The 17500-nt window shown below is 44.3% G+C and overlaps 2 protein-coding genes across 12 annotated transcripts in view; both read right to left on the bottom strand.

Annotated features, from left to right (window-relative positions):
- The window catches only part of LOC135092251 (histidine ammonia-lyase-like), a 44496-nt gene extending 35622 nt beyond the window's left edge, over nucleotides 1-8874 (bottom strand). For 2 of the 7 annotated variants that reach the window (XM_063990624.1, XM_063990631.1), the window contains exon 1: nucleotides 3555-3687. In XM_063990624.1, coding sequence (XP_063846694.1) covers nucleotides 3555-3681 — 127 coding nt within the window. In that variant the 5' untranslated portion in view covers nucleotides 3682-3687. Of the gene's footprint in view, nucleotides 1-3510; nucleotides 3688-4689; nucleotides 4821-6011; nucleotides 6152-8760 lie in introns of those variants that run through there. The other 5 variants (XM_063990630.1, XM_063990627.1, XM_063990628.1 and 2 more) reach the window with 5 other exon arrangements.
- Nucleotides 8875-11329: 2455 nt separating this feature from the next.
- LOC135092252 (probable methyltransferase-like protein 25) overlaps nucleotides 11330-17500 on the bottom strand; it is an 85181-nt gene continuing 79010 nt past the window's right edge. For all 5 annotated transcript variants that reach the window (XM_063990632.1, XM_063990633.1, XM_063990635.1 and 2 more), the window contains exons 12-13: nucleotides 16239-16433; nucleotides 11330-12907 (exon numbers count right to left, since the gene is read on the bottom strand). The gene's annotated coding sequence lies outside the window, so the exon portion shown is untranslated. The remainder of the gene's footprint in view (nucleotides 12908-16238; nucleotides 16434-17500) is intronic.

The following is a 17500-nucleotide window of genomic DNA, read 5'->3' on the forward strand; positions in this document are numbered from 1 at the left end:
GGCGTTTTGCCTTTGCTAGTTGGGGGGAAGTGAAAAGATATTTTCCTGATTTTCCTTGGAATGACTACTGCTTCCGTGTCAGAGACCCATCTTTGTGTGCTGAGCGCATAACAGAGGTGATAGTGTCTGGCATGGAGGCGTACATTCTTCACTCTTTTTCTCGTCCTAAATCTTCTAAACCTTGGTTTAACACAGCTTGTTCTCGTGCTATACATGATAGAGAGGTGGCCCACAAAAGGTACTTAAGCCTTCCATCACCAGAATCTCATGCACTTTATATTTCTGCCCGGAACCATGCCAAGTCTGTTCTCCAACTAGCCAAAATCTCCTTCATTAACAGAAAGTGTCAAAACTTTTCAAGATCTAACTTCCCTCGTGACTTTTGGCATCTAGCCAAAAATATCTCCAATAACTTTGATTCTTCTTCTTTCTCTCCTCTATTTCAACCAGATGGTACCACTGCTATCACATCTATTTCTAAAGTTGAACTCTTCGCTCAAACCTTTGCTAAAAACTCTACCTTGGACGATTCTGGGCTTGTTCCTCCCTCTCCTCCACCCTCTGACTATTCCATGCCACCTATTAAAATTCTTCGCAATGATGTTTTCCATGCCCTCGCTGGCCTAAACCCTCGGAAGGCTTATGGACCTGATGGGGTCCCTCCTATTGTTCTCCGAAACTGTGCCTCCGTGCTTGCACCTTGCCTAGTCAAACTCTTTCAGCTGTTTGTCAACATCTACCTTTCCTTCTTGCTGGAAGTTTGCCTACATTCAACCTGTTCCTAAAAAGGGTGACCGTTCTAATCCCTCAAACTACCGTCCTATTGCTTTAATTTTCTGACTATCTAAAGTTTTTTAATCTATCCTCAACAGGAAGATTCTTAAACATCTATCACTTCACAACCTTCTATCTGATCGCCAGTACGGGTTCCGTTAAGGCCGCTCTACTGGTGATCTTCTGGCTTTCCTTACTGAGTCTTGGTCATCCTCTTTTAGAGATTTTGGTGAAACTTTTGCTGTTGCCTTGGACATATCAAAAGCTTTTGATAGAGTCTGGCACAAAGCTTTCATTTCCAAACTACCCTCCTACGGTTTCTATCCTTCTCTCTGTAACTTCATCTCAAGTTTCCTTTCTGACCGTTCTATCGCTGCTGTGGTAGACGGTCACTGTTCTTCTCCTAAATCTATTAACAGTGGTGTTCCTCAGGGTTCTGTCCTGTCACCCACTCTCTTCTTATTATTCATTAATGATCTTCTAAACCAAACTTCTTGTCCTATCCACTCCTACGCTGATGATACCACCCTGCACTTTTCCACGTCTTTTCATAGACGTCCAACCCTTCAGGAGGTAAACATTTCACGCAGGGAAGCCACAGAACGCTTGACTTCTGATCTTTCAAAAATTTCTGATTGGGGCAGAGCAAACTTGGTATTGTTCAATGCCTCAAAAACTCAATTTCTCCATCTATCAACTCGACACAACCCTCCAGACAACTATCTCCTCTTCTTCAATGACACTCAACTGTCCCCCTCTTCTACACTGAACATCCTTAGTCTGTCCTTTACTTATAATCTGGACTGGAAACTTCACATCTCATATCTAGCTAAAACAGCCTCAATGAAGTTAGGCGTTCTGAGACGTCTCCGCCAGTTTTTCTCACCCCCCTCCCCCCAGCTGCTAACTCTGTACAAGGGCCGTCCATGTATGGAGTATGCTTCACATGTCTGGGGGGGGGTTCCACTCATACTGCTCTTCTAAACAGGGTGGAATCAAAAGCTTTTCGTCTCATCAACTCCTCTCTTCTAACTGAGTGTCTTCAGCCTCTCTCTCACCGCCGCAATGTTGCATCTCTAGCTGTCTTCTACCGCTATTTTCATGCTAACTGCTCTTCAGATCTCGCTAACTGCATGCCTCCCCTCCTCCCGCGGCCTCGTTGCACAAGACTATCTTCTTTCTCTCATCCTTATTCTGTCCACCTCTTTAACGCAAGAGTTAACCAGTATTCTCAATCATTCATCCCTTTCTCTGGTAAACTCTGGAACTCCCTGCCTGTTTCTGTATTTCCACCTTCCTATGACTTGAATTCCTTCAAGAGGGAGGTTTCAAGACACTTATTCATCAATTTTTGACCACTGCTTTGACCCTTTTATGGGACTGGCATTTCAGTAGGCATTTTTTTATTGGATTTTTGTTGCCCTTGGCCAGTGTCCTTCCTACATAAAAAAAAAAAAGCAAGACAAAATAGTGCGTCAGTTTTCTGTTTTTTTATGCATTTCATAAGCAAGATTAGTGTTCCCAGCCGTACTTCGGTTGTAATGTAATCGTACTTTAATCGAGTACAAGAAAAGTACTCGAACCCAAACCTGGTGTGTGTGTGTGTGTGTGTGTGTGTGTGTGTGTGTGTGTGTGTGTATACGTTCATGCCTTTGACGTGTCCATGATTCTTTGTTTATCTTTTTCCTCTACAGCAAGGCAAGAACGAAATCAACGCAACACACACACACACACACATACGCACGCACGCACGCACGCACGCACACACACACACACACACACACACACACACACACACACACACACACACACTTTCACCACCAGGAGGGACAACAATGGTATTCTCGCTGGGAGATGTAGCGGACTGGCGATCCACACGCATAATTTCCTCCAGTGCCATGTTTGTCAAACTCGTTTCACACCAATTGGACCCATCACGACCTGCAGTTCATGGTCTGAGCCGCCAGGTGTCCGTGGTCACGTTCTCCAAGTAGAAAATAATATGAGGACAATTTTAAATCTTCCCAAAAATTCTTATATAAACTTATGATCATTGCATTTTATAATAACTACGAATCCTTTCCCATGTTTGCTTCAGCCATAAGTAGATATTCTATTTTTTTTCCCAAGAACCAGACTCGCAGGTTGCCACAGCATACACACACACACACACACATACAGAGAGTTGACTGCCGCTCGCAGCTCAACAGGACAATTGGGTGAGGTATCGAGACTTACTTTTGCCAGGAGATGCCGCTGTTTCATAATGCATGCCATTATTTCAATAGCCATTGGCACTACTGTGTTTCCTTTACATAGCTTGGCCTCACTATAGTTCCTTGGTGCAAGCATTGTCTTTTCCGCAAGAACTGGCTGTCTTAACAATGGTAATGGGCTCTACCGGGACTTCTTTATGCTGTAGTTTTTATTCAGCAAAGAAATATTTTTAGCATTAAACAATGTATATTATCACATACAATGGACAATGAAAACTTCCCAAAGTACATGATCAACTCATAAATGAGAGAAAATAAAGATGTATTACAACAGGTTACTCAGAACACTTGTCCACATTCCTGACAAACGCTGCTTTTACGCTGATGTGGCTCTCTCTCTCTCTCTCTCTCTCTCTCTCTCTCTCTCTCTCTCTCTCTCTCTCTCTCTCTCTCTCTCTCTCTCTCTCTCTCTCTCTCTCTCTCTCTCTCAGGTGTGGAGATGGTGGGTGAGCTTCCATACCTCGCTGAGAATACAGTAAATATTCAGGGAGCTGAGCGACTCACAGAGGTAGCGGACACAACGAGGCTTATGTCTCCGTGGCGCCGCCGCCGCTGACTGACTCAGACTATATATCTCAGACGATGCGCAGAGGAACAGTTGTGCTTCAGATTGCTCACACCTGAGATACATGCAGGTTAGCCGCGCCCACCAGCACTACAACAATATATTCATCATTATAGCTCACTTGTAATTACTGTACAACGCAGCTGTACTGTACTGTATGCACACATCACAGACAACACGCACTGCTACCGCTAAAAGGCACCGTCCTTGCCTTCATTATCACCCGAACCAACACATAAATAAATAAATAAATAAATAAACAGCAACAACAACAATAATAATAATAACAATAATAATAATAATAATAATAATAATAATAATAATAATAATAGTAGTAGTAGTAGTAGTAGTAATAGTAGTAGTAGCAGTAGTAGTAGTAGTAGTAGTAGTAGTAGTAGTAGTAGTAGTAGTAGTAGTAGTAGTAGTAGTAGTAGTAGTAGTAGTAGTAGTAGTAGTAGTAGTAGTAGTAGTAGTAGTAGTAGTAGTAGTAGTAGTAGTAGTAGTAGTAGTAGTAGTAGTAACAACAATATAATAATAATAATAATAATGATAGTTCAGGAAAATAAAAGTTTCGTATCATTATTTTATTACAACGCTCTGCAATGCTTAGTTTACTGATATTTCTAAAGTTGAGAGGTCTAAAGTTCCCTCTGTCTGTTTTGAAACCTTTTCTGCACTATCTTGGCTCACATTAAAAAAAATATATATATATTCCTTTGTTGATGCGCCTCGACGAGACACCACTGGGAGTGTCTCAAGGAGTGGACTGCTACTTCACCCACCACAACTCTTCATTAAACATGTACAAACACCGGAAATATTTATAAAACCTAAACATTATTGCAAACGACACTTTATACTTCGACTTCAATTCAGTAGATTACAAGCTCACAATACTACGTAGCTATCACCTCCACGTGTGTGTGTGTGTGTGTGTGTGTGTGTGTGTGTGTGTGTGTGTGTGTGTGTATGTGTGCGCACGAACAACAATAACAACAACCATAACAAAATCCTGGCACAGCTTTGCCCTTGAAGCGTCACACAGTGGAGCTGGAATCACAATTGGAACTGTACCTTAAGTAACCAAGAAGCACCGCCGCCACCACCACCACCACCAATACAGACACAGCACAGCACCTCTTCTGCCGATCCGCTCGTCCTCCCTGCACACACCACGAAGGCCACTTGCTCGGACTCTTGGCAGTAAACTAGTTAGTCGTCAGGCAAAACATCCCAAACCTGTCCAACGCCCTTTAAAATCCAGTCCGGTCACTTGTCCTACCGTAGCCTCACCCAATCTCCAGGGAGCCAATCACGAAGTCGAATATTAGGGGTGTCTGGGAGGTGTGTTACTGCCTCAGCCAATAAGCGTAACGCACCGGATGGAAGTGCAGAGTCAACCAGTCCAAAAGCTGCGAAGTTGTTTCTAGGGGTAATAATGGGAGGAGGAGGAGGAGGAGGAGGAGGAGGAGGAGGAGGAGGAGGACAAAAGTAGTAGTAGTAGTAGTAGTAGTAGTAGTAGTAGTAGTAGTAGTAGTAGTAGTAGTAGTAGTAGTAGTAGTAGTAGTAGTAGTAGTAGAAGTAGTAGAGAAAAAAAAAGGAGAAGAAGAAGAAGAAAAGAAAAAGAAGCACAAGAAAAAAAGAAGCACAAGAAAAAAAAAAAGGAAAAGAACTCGATATTATACAAATTCCAAGCTCACAATACTACGTAGCTATCACTTCCACGTGTGTGTGTGTGTGTGTGTGTGTGTGTGTGTGTGTGTGTGTGTGTGTGTGTGTGTGTGTGTGTGTGTGTGTGTGTGTGTGTGTTGTGACTACTTCCGTGAGTGCATGTTTTTTGTTTCCTTTAAGACTCACAATCAGTTGTAAATTTACGTTCGTTATATTTTACCTATCCATTAGTTAATCCAGCCTTTCGTATGCGTTCACTGATATCCACTTGGGTTGTCCCGTTCATCCAATACATTTAAGAGTATTCTACACATGCACTAACATCTGCATTTTACCTTTCTATCAAAATTACGACTCTCAACTTTCTAATCACCTCATGACTGAACTTTCTATCTGGCGGACGACTTCCCTGCCCTCGTGCACTGTCAAGTCACAAAGAAAGTTGCCAACACCAGACCAAGCGGGAGTTGTCTTGAGAACCACATTGGCTCACTCTGGCTGGCTTTTTTGCACACACACACACACACACACACACACACACACACACACACACACACACACACACACACACACATCTTGCAGTCCAGTTAAGTATGGGAGTAACTGTATACTTTGGAACTCCGGCAGGTCGTCTGGCTACTTAGCACACACACACACACACACACACACACACACACTTGCATTCCCTTCATCCTCCTGAGCAGTTTAGAAATATTCTTGCTTACCTTTCTCGATGGGTGTTTCTTCCGCTCTTTTCGTTGTCCTTGGCCAGTGACACTCTTACATAAAAAAAGAAGTATATATAAATGAAACACTGTAATATCACAAACAGCCTCGTGAGGGACAAGGTGTGAGGTGTTGTTTGTTCTTCCTTTGAGTTTCCTTCACATCTCCACTCAACACGTCTGACCCTGAATCCACGTGAGCCGCCCTGTAATCCACACTGACCCACACACTTTGCTTTATCAGTGCTGTATATTTTAGACGCCACGGCAAGGACGGAATGCATATGTAGGAATTCTAACAGTACTAATGCTTACAGAGGCGTGTTCGATGTTTGCTACAGAGAGGACCAGCATTTAACTTTTTTCACTGCTACTTGGTAATTTTTCCCTGGGACATTTCTTCTCTTTCTACCGCCACCTCAAAACGTTATACTGGCTAGAAATTGCAAACTGTATTTCATTTCGTCCCTTTCTTTCTTGCATTCGCAGTGAACAGGTCAAACGCTGCACGCATCCTTTCCTTGTTGAATTTTTTTTTTTTTTTTCGATTCTGATTTTTTCAACCTCGACTGAGAAACTTCATTTTTTTATCACTACGATGCGAGCATCACGTCATCCTTATGTAGTGTTGCAGTCACTCCATGGTGCATAGGACGGGGGTCACTGGGTTTGAAATTCTTGAGGTTTATGGCACTCAGGAATTTGACGTTGACAGATTAGCTTCAAAAAGACCACGACGGGTAGAGGAGGGAAGGGAGGGGGAGAGAAGAGGGGAGGGAATGGGGGATAGGAGAGAGACGAGGAGGGATTCTGATACGACAGTGGAGGGAACGGACTACAGATGAACGGTCTGATTGGCCAGTGACCGCCTTTGGATACAGGGAAAGCAACCTCAAAGGAACACAAAGGAAGAGCAGACATTAGTAGCTACGTTGGCTTTCATCCGAGGCTTTTTTTTTTTTATATATAAGCCACACTAATCGAGAAATTAAAGATGTGGGATAGTAAAGGGCGAAGGAAGGCACCGTGTGTGTGTGTGTGTGTGTGTGTGTGTGTGTGTGTGTGTGTGTGTGTGTGTGTGTGTGTGTGTGTGTGTGTGTGTGTGTGTGTGTGTGTGTGTGTGTGTGTGTGTTATGTAGGAGTGACACCGGCCAAGGGCAACAAAATCCAATAAAAAAAACACCGAGATGCCAGTCCCAGAACAAGGTCCGAAGCGTTAGTCAAAAATTGAAGGATAAGTGTCTTGAAATCTCCCTCTTGAAGGAGTTCAAATCATAGGAAGGTGGAAATACAAAAGCAGGCAGGGAATTCTAGAGTTTACCAGAGAAAAGCATGAATGACTGAGAATACTAATCAACTTTTGCATTAGAGAGGTGGACAGAATAGAAAGAAGAAAGTCTTGTGCAGCGAGGCCGCGGGAGGAGGGGAGGCATGCAGTCAGATCAGAAGATCAGAAGAGCAGCTAGCATGAAAATAGCGGTAGAAGATAGCATGAGAAGCAACACTGCGGCGATGAGAAAGAAACTGAAGACAGTCAGTAGGAGGGGTAATTGATGAGTGAGAGAGAGAGAGAGAGAGAGAGAGAGAGAGAGAGAGAGAGAGAGGAGAGAGAAGAGAGAGAGAGAGAGAGAGAGAGAGAGAGAGAGAGAGAGAGAGAAATTGATTTTCACCCTGTCTAGAAAAGCGGTATGAGTGGAACCCTCCCAGACATGTGAAACATACTCCATACAAGGACGAATAAGGCTCCTATACAGAGTCTGCAGCTGGAAGGGTGAGAAAAACTGGCGGAGACGTCTCAGAACACCTAACTTCATAGAAGCTGTTTTAGCTAGAGATGAGATGTGAAGTTTCCAGTTTAGATTATAAGTAAAGGACAGTCCGAGGATGTTCAGTGTAGAAGAGGGAGACAATTGAGTGTCACTGAAGAAGAGGGTATAGTTGTCTGGAAGGTTGTCGAGGTGATAGATGGAGGAATTGAGTTTTTGAGGCATTGAACAATACTAAGTTTGTCTTGCCCCAACGGAAATTTTTGAGAGATCAGAAGTCAGGCGTTCTGTGGCTTCCCTGCGTGAATAGTTTACTCCGTGAATGGTAGTGTGTGTGTGTGTGTGTGTGTGTGTGTGTGTGTGTGTGTGTGTGTGTGTGTGTGTGTGGTGTGTGTGTGTGTGTGTGTGTGTGTGTGTGTGTGTGTGTGAGGTAAAATAAATAAATGCGTTTCTAGTGATATTTTTGGGGTCTTCACTCTATCACTTGTTTCCACGTGATCTTTGAGTGTCCTTCACACACACACACACACACACACACACACACACACACACACACACACACACACACACACACACTCACGATACCTTCCTTGGCCCCTTATTATCTTTCATTTTTTCGCGGCAGCTGTTGTAATGAGACACAGCTGCACAGCATCAACACTTATCTCCCAATTTTGGATGACCTTGCTGACCTCTCTTTTGGGACTGGCACTTCAGCGGGGCCTTTTTATCATTATTTTTTCCCTTGGCCACTGCACCTTTCATAGAAAAGAAAAAAAAATGCGACTTAGTAGGTACCCGACGTGTCAGTAAGTTAGTCACAAGTTTTGCCACGTGCAGCCATGGCAACACCGAAGCACGGCAACACCGCCACTGCCAGGTACTCTCACTCGCCAACAGGACTGGCATGAGAGAGAAAAAAAAAATTACACAAAAATTTTGTTTTATATCATATTCATAAATAAGGTCTATAGAGGCTTTACCGTGAGCTTCTGCCGGTATTGCCAGAGGTGAAAGTACAGGTTATTTGAAGTCGAAAATGTTCTATGCACACATTTTGTTTAGCCGTTGTTTAGGTAACCATGCCGTGGCTGAGAAACACCACTTCCACACATTCCACATTACTTTTAAGTTGTGTAATTCAACCTGAACGTACTGTACTGACTGTCACACTCTCGGAGGGAAACTGTGTGAGTAACAATCAGCTGAATTGGTGCTAGCTTCGCTGCTTCCCACTCCCTGCCCGGGCAGTGCATGGTGCCACACAGCATATGGTTTTATTTGTCATTTATTCCATCCATACTGTCATTGTGTAATGTTTATCGGTAATCGGTATCGGTCTACTGTTGTCACTCGTCTCGTCATGGTATACTGTAAAGCTCCAAAACTTATACAAATCATGACTTTATTATTCACAATTGCTGATCCCCGCCGTGGATACCCGCCTGGCCCAGCCGTTGTATCTGTTGCCAGGCCACACTTGAACATCATGCCTCGGTACACAACGCCCTAAAATGTACATGTGGGTAGAACATCTTCCACTTATAATAATCTGCACTTTCACCATGGCAATATCCGCAGAAACTCGCGTTGCACCCAGTATATGTACAGACTACTTGATAAAGGCGGGCTTAGATGGAGGAGATAGGGAGGGGGTATGAAGAATGTAGAAACAAGGAGGGTGTGGGGATGGGAAGGCAGATAAGGATTGGGGATGAGAAATGAGGTGTGGGTTAAGTGACACATCACAACTTCTGGCCTATGATAGTTACCAATTAAAATCCCTTGAGTTAGCATGTGGCTTTATCTAAAATTAATGGTAGGTTAAGTTAGCTAAAATTAATGGTAGGAAGGCTCCTTCACCAAATCTGTACATATACATAAAAAATGTAGAAGTAGTGAAGCCTAATCCGTTCATTTCCTGTCCAGTACAAGTTAACACAGCCTTTGTCCAACCCAGCCAACCTGTATCACCATGACCTACACAAATGTTTGTTCTTCAGGTAACACTTCAAACCTTTTGCTTCACTCTAGATTACTTTTTAGTTGCTTATTTAAACTTATTTACATAAAAAAAAAAATATGAGGAATGAACAAAAATAAATAAAAAACAATAACCCCAAAAAAGTAGGTAGTTTTTTTAACCCGGTTTTTTTTTTACAACCCTGCTCGCTGACTGGTCCACGCATTCCTAGCCTTATACAACGTGCGGCAACTCAACCTAACCTCCTAAACTCCTAACACAACAATATGCGCCATTATTGTTACTAAATAATGGTTTAGGCAGAAGTACAGCGCTAACTTGCTGCGACTTTCCAAACAAGGCGGACACATGAGCGGGAGCATCAGTCAGGGGCAGAGTTACCGTGATCCAGTGTCCTCAGGTGGATTCACAGTTGTGGCTGACTTGGTGACACATATGTGATGGAAGTCTTTAACTCTTTCACTGAGATACGAAACAATAAACAGCACCAGAAGTAATGCATTAAATCTTTATAAGCATCTACACGAAAGAATGGGATTAAAAAGAATATATTTTCCAATTTCTAGCCAGTTTAAATACTGGAGGTGGCTGTAGAACAAGTAAATATGTTTCAGTGATAGCGATTAGTAATTAAGGAAAGATATACCGAACAGCAGTCAAAATGTTAAGTAATACGGGGATATAACAAGAGTGATGGAAGCAAAATTTTCAGGACAGAACAAGAAACAATGAGTTGAAAAGAGAGAGAGAGAGAGAGAGAGAGAGAGAGAGAGAGAGAGAGAGAGAGAGAGAGAGAGAGAGAGAGAGAGAGAGAGAGAGAGAGAGAGAGCAAGGCATTGGTTTTTAAATAGAGTGGCAGATGAACAGAACAGACTCAGTAATCAGGTTGGCAGTACCGAGTCACTGGTGAGCTTTAAAAACAAGATCAAACAAATTTATGAACGGGGATGATAGGTGGCAACAGGTAGGCATGTTTCATACAGGGACTGCCACGTGTAGGTCTGATGGCTTCCTGCACCAACCCTTATTTTCTTATGCTCTTATGTTCTTGCCCCTGAAAGACATTCCCTGGGGACACTTTTCTCTTTCATACGCTCGACAGCTGTCCTACGGTAACGAAACACTAAACATTCAGTAAACATTAATTCACAAAACAGTTCATTTTAAGCTGCGTTACTTTGAATGCTGAATAAAGAAGGCGGCTGGGAAAGTGTGTGGATGGATAAGTGCCCGTGTGGGGAGGGGTGGAGTGTTCTATGAGGGAAAAACAATGAATCTTCCAAGCCTGTTCCACCTGTAACAACAACAACAGCAGCAGCAGCAGCAGCAGCAGCAGCAGTAGTGGTGGTGGTGGTGGTTGGTAGTAGCAGTAGTAGTAGTAGTAGTAGTAGTAGTAGTAGTAGTAGTAGTAGTAGTAGTAGTAGAAAAGAAGAAGAAGAAGAAGAAGAGAACGTTGAACAGCCAGATGTTGCGACGGCAGACCCTTCACCATTTAACTGAATCACTCACTCATTCAGCCACTCAGTCACCACGCACGTACTCGCACCAGGAAACACAAAATAAACAAGTGAATCTGAAGGGACTTTATTCATCCTTCACGTGCACCTTTTACAGAGTGTCTCGAGACCCACCACGCAGCGAGCCAGCCTCAACTCCTGCCGCAGGTGGTGAGACGAGGAGGCGCCGTTCAGCTCACTCCACCTACACTCCTCACGTCGCTCGTAAGATACACCGGGGGACGACGTATGTGTAAGGATGATCAGAGGGGGAAAAGGGAAAGAGAAGGAAAGAAAAAGAGGAGGAATGTGAGGAGGAAATAAAGGAGAGAAGGAGAGGAAAAGAGGAACGTAGAAAGGTGGGAAAGCTTGGTGTGGTGGTGGTGGTGGTGGTGGTGGTGGTGGTGGCGGTACAGCTGGCTTGTTTTTTTAAGTAGTGAGGAGGAGGAAAAGGAGAAGGAAATAAAACAAGTGGAGAATATATGGAATGTGTAAACAGGGAAGTGGCGGTGGTGATGGCGGTGATGGTGATGATGGTGGTTCAACTTTATTTTTTCACCATAATTCAATTCCAGTCTGGTTTTTCGCCACAGTAATCTGAATATCAATGAAGCAACACAAGACAATTTACTTAAGCTCTTGAACATCTAGTTAACACACCGGTGCTAAAGACAGGTGATACTGCTACGCTACAACTTATCATTCCGTAGTCAACTTCACGTACTTTGATTACAGGTAAGGCTGATCCCCTTATATAATTTCAGTTTACAGGTCAATTTCATCACATGGTCAACACAGGTGAGGCGAGTTAATCTGCTTATCTGAGCCTAGTTACTTTATTATCTGCATCACAATGGAATCATAAAAACTTCCACATTCTGGACAAATTCTCTCACGTTAACAGTTACCTAATCAAAACCTTCATTTCATCACATACAATTTCATTTCTTACGTCATTTAAATCTTTCACCAGTTTCCTCAAATCTCAATGGCTGTTACCTTCCCTCGCATTTAATTAACACTTAGTGGCAAAAACCTTCAGTAAGTCGATGGCGGCAAGTAGGAAAATAACAATAACAATGATAATAATACAAAATGAAGACAATAATAAACACTGACATACTTAAACAGCCGTGAATTAATCAGCGTCTTTACAACAATTCCACCACACACGACCATCCCAACCAAACTTACATATCGCAACTCTGCACACTTCAACCAAGCCTGGCCACCACCACACCCCAACACTACCACACCTGAAACTTGCCCCGTGCAGCGCCGCCGCCACCACCGCATGATAGCGGTAGAGAAGGAGGGAGGGAGGGAGAAAAAGTGTCAAGAATTATACTTGTACACCATCTTGGCAGGTAGTGGTGGTGGTGGTGGTGCTGGCGGTGTTGGTGAGGACAAGAGCACCTGATCAGGATGTAACGGGTTTGTGGAGGGGAGGGGAGAGGAGGGATGACAATAGTGCAGCAATTCGTGGAGACAGGGAAGGAGGGCTGCCTGGAGGTGGAGGAGTTACTGGTCCGTGGAGGAAGACTTCCACCAGGGGAGGGCGCGTGGGAGGTGCCCCTCGCGCTCCCCTGTGACTGGAGAGGCGACAGCTTCACTTCGGAGCTCACAGGCTGCCAGTCTTGAGGCCTCGGTCTGAAGAGTGTACATGTCAGCGAGCGCGCACGCACGCACACACACACACACACACACACACACACACACACACACACACACACACACACACACACACACACACACACACACACACAGGCGAGCAGCAAGCAGGTGCAGGACGTCAGCAAAAGTGGCGTAAAGTGCTCATGTTGAGGTGTGGATCTGGCTCCGCGCATCTTCCAGCGGGATCTCCTGCTACAAAACAAGCAATGTGTCGAGAGAGACGCCGTCGTCCTGTTGCGACTGACCTCAGTTTGTGATGTTTCTCCAGAAAGCTTCTCAGGATTCACTCCTGGCTTCAAACTGATAGCACAATCTACACACTGGGCAGAGACTGAGCAGAGATCCGCAGACCCTAAGCAACTTTACCCAGTTCAACAAAGAACAATGCAACGAATTTCTGAGAATGTAACAATGCTGTATTGTAATAAAGTGGGCTTTTGTGCCCTTGAAGTATTTGTTTCATCTCAGCATAATCATCTATGTGGCCTTGGAAAACTGTCGTGGCGAGAGAGAAAAGCGTTTCTGAATACGGACCAAAGTTGCACGACATGACGTGTGGTAATGTAAACAAATATTCCCGTCGTGGCGGCAGCTGAACGCTGTGCACGACTCCCAGGGAACTGCCAAGAAATGCCTGTATGCTGGTGGAGGACAGGCTCACACTGCCGCAGTATGATTTTTGCAGTGCATTTTTATTTTTGCAATTTATTTAGCACAGAAATGTCTTGTTCTCTTGTTTTAGGGTTCTAGTGTTGTCCTATTTTTTTTTTTTTTCCCTGTGATTCGGTGCTGACCTCACAGCTAGTGTGAGTTCTGTAACTGGCCATTGTCCTCTTCTTTCTGACGTCACTGCTGTGAGTTTTGTGATTCGTCACTGCGTAATCACTTTTCTGACGTCATTATTCTGTGAGCCTTGCGACTGGCTATAGTGCACACACCACGTGTCTTCCACAGATAAGAGCGTATTTATGTGAATTACGTGTTTCAATGTGCCTGTGTCACCCAATATGTTTTGTAGGCAAGCCTAGAAAGATGGCCGAGCACTGTGCTGGTGTGGGGACACACGCCCACACCCTTGCCACCCACATTCCATGGCGCGCCCTTCCCCTGGGATCTGACGCCAAACCACTGGCCGCCCTACCTATCATCACGTGGGAGTGAGTTCAGCCCCTCACCCGTTTGTCTCCGGAAGCCAGCCCAGGCCGTGCCCTGAGCCGGCCCAGCAACCATCCTATCATCGGTAGCCCTTGTCCGCCTGGTCTCGGTGGCGGACATGCGTCACACGGGTAGCTCATTATCATATCTTTGTACAGGTCATTTATATCAATATACGGCAGATGAATTTTACAACGAGTTTTTCATCCTGGGCACCACCTATACACAGTACTAGTAGAAGAAGCATTACCACAATTCATTAGTACATCTGCACGACGCCCGTACCGACAGGTAATGGTACCAAAACACCAAAAACTACTTTAAACAGTCCGTGTGACAACGCCTTAACACGAGGGGGTTGTGGCCTCGCTATCCCTGTCCGCGGCGTGTGAGTGGTCTAGTCCTGCCCAAGATCGATCGGCATTGTCTCAGCTTCTCTCGTAGGGAAACGATTTTCTTTTTTTAATGTAAGGACCAAGGGAGAAGATGAAGTATTATTATTATTATTATTATTATTATTATTATTATTATTATTATTATTAGTAGTAGTAGTAGTAGTAGTAGTAGTAGTAGTAGTAGTAGTAGTAGTACACACACACACACACACACACACACACACACACACACACACACACACACACACACACACACACACACACACACACACACACACGAGAGAGAGAGAGAGAGAGAGAGAGAGAGAGAGAGAGAGAGAGAGAGAGAGAGAGAGAGAGAGAGAGAGAGAGAGAGAGAGAGAGAATCTCGGAACAGGTTTACGACGGGCAGGATCGCGCCAGTAGCACAGGTACATACATACAACAGTTATGGAAAGCAGCGGTAGTCTTCACACCTGCACCTCGGCACACACACAAGACCTGTGCACGCCAAATACCAACGCAGCTTTTAGAACCTTTTACACACAAAACGTACGAGCATATTCTGAAACACTTCTGCGCCGCACCTCCACTATTTCAACAGGCTATTACACGCGTTCTTAAGGCAGTTTTTACGATTCTAGTGACAGATTAATAAGGTTTATACATTATCAAAAGGAAAAACAGTCTTGAGATTCCAGCTAATTATCTCTGTGCCTCTGAAAACAGTCGTGGAGAGAGCAAAGAGTTTCTGAGTAGTATCCATCACAACGCTCATTCCCTCACCATACCAAGGCCCGTATTCTGAAACGCTCTGCTCTCTCACAGTGAGGCCACAGAGATGATTAGCCAGGTTTTCAAGAGTCTGTGTCCTGTCAATAATGTAGAAAACTGTAAATCTTGTCACTATAATTGTAAAAAACACCCTTAAAACCAATATAACTTCAACTAGAGCCTTCAGGAAATAGTGTAGGTGTGATGCGTTAGTGTACTTTACTTACAGACACACCCAAAACTTATTATGACGCAAATCATGTGTGTGTGTGTGTGTGTGTGTGTGTGTGTGTGTGTGTGTGTGTGTGTGTGTGTGTGTGTGTGTGTGTGTTGTGGCAAGGCTGTGACCTAAAAGTAGAGCGGACAGAGAACAACATACTGCAGATGTAGACTAATGACCTGTTGAGATACACCTAATACTCGTACATTCAGAGCTTCATTTGAATGGTGGTGGTGATGGTGGTCGTGGTGGTGGTGATGTCATGAGTGCGCATTTCTTTCACAACACGTAAAATTCCCTCTTCTTAGTAAACACACACACACACACACACACACACACACATAAACAAACAAACGTCACAATCTGAAGTGGCCGCGTCAAATGCTAAGGAGGTGGTGCTTGTTTCCTATCTTGGTGGTGCTCGTTTCCCTTCTTGGTGGTTAAGCATTTGAAACAGCTTCCCTTTTTATGCCACAGAACGTTCTGTTCACACGCGCACCCCATGAAAGAACGTTCTCCTCATCCGGCTCGAGTCCGGAAAACATTCTTCGACTCATGTAAGAGGATACGAGACTAGAATACGTCGTCTGTCACAGGCCACTCTCTCTCTCTCTCTCTCTCTCTCTCTCTCTCTCTCTCTCTCTCTCTGCGTGTGTGTACAATTTCTACATGTATCTGTATATGCCTGACTGTTCTTTTCATTGCACCACGTGGCACCACCACTACTACCGCCACCACAACCACAACCACATCAACTACAAGGACAATACCAGCAATCCCTCACCTCAATGACCTTCAGTAGCAAGTTATAGGCATGAGTAAGATCACCCGAACAGTCCAGGGTAGAGAGAAAGCCTGTCTCCTCTCCCACCACCTCTAGTCTTCCGCCGGCGACGCTGGAGGAGGTGGCGGATGAAGGCGAAGATGGGGATCGCTTACCCATAGAACCGCCTGCGCCCCATCCACGGTTCCAGTGTATCTGAGGAGTGATAAGCGTGGTTACAGTGTGTCTAATAACACACACACACACACAGAGAGAGAGAGAGAGAGAGAGAGAGAGAGAGAGAGAGAGAGAGAGAGAGTGAGAGAGAGAGAGAGAGAGAGAGAGAGAGAGAGAGAGAGAGAGAGATTGTCTACTTTCTCCACTTATCAACAGGTCTCATCTTAGTCTCCTACCCTCCTAACTCTCTAATGGCCACTGTTGTCAGTATACACGAAGGAAGGGAAGCAGACTTCGCCCCGTATTTAGAAATGCCTTTGCTCTCCCACCACGACTATTATCATTTCCAAGGCCACAGAGATGATTAGCCGGGTTCTCAAGAGTGTTTCTCCTGTTTGATAATGTAGAAATCTTATTAATCCATCACTAGAACAGTAAAAAATATCATTGAAAACCTGTGTGTAACTTCAAAAAACAGCCTTTGGACAATGTTTCTGAGTATCCTTATCCATGTTCCTTCAGATTTCGATGGGTTATCTTCCCTTCATCTAACACGCAACTTATTTCGTGGAAGTTACCAGAGCATTCCAAGAGCTGAACAAGACCTGCAACTCGTCACAGGGAGAACAACTATATAAGAAACTGTGAATGATTTTTTTGTCATCTCTGAAATTACTTGTTATGAGTCCAAGCTTTACCTATACATGCTGAGAGGCGTCTGCGCTGCACCTCCACGTTCACAAGGCGGTTGATGAAGGTATACGGGTTTTTTTAAGAGTCGTTCATGGTTCTAGTGACAAAGTGACAAGATTTCTATATCATTAACAGGAGAAAACCCTCTTGAGAACCCGGCTCACCTCTGTACCCTGAAGAAAAAGTTGTGATGAGAGAGCCGCAGAAGCATAAAAAACACCCTTAAAAAAAAACCGTGTAACTTCAAGTAGAGCGTATTGAAAGTTGTGAAGATGCTGTGGTTCAGAATACGGTCTGCGGGGCACCTAAGACACATACACGGGCCAAAATCACCCACCGACGAAGGCAGCGGGCACACCACCACAGCGCTCGTCAATATTCTTTACCTTGATGCAGCATTCAGGAAGCCTCTG

Source organism: Scylla paramamosain, chromosome 39 (assembly GCF_035594125.1).
Source record: "Scylla paramamosain isolate STU-SP2022 chromosome 39, ASM3559412v1, whole genome shotgun sequence".
In the NCBI taxonomy this organism is placed as follows: Eukaryota; Metazoa; Arthropoda; class Malacostraca; order Decapoda; family Portunidae; genus Scylla; species Scylla paramamosain.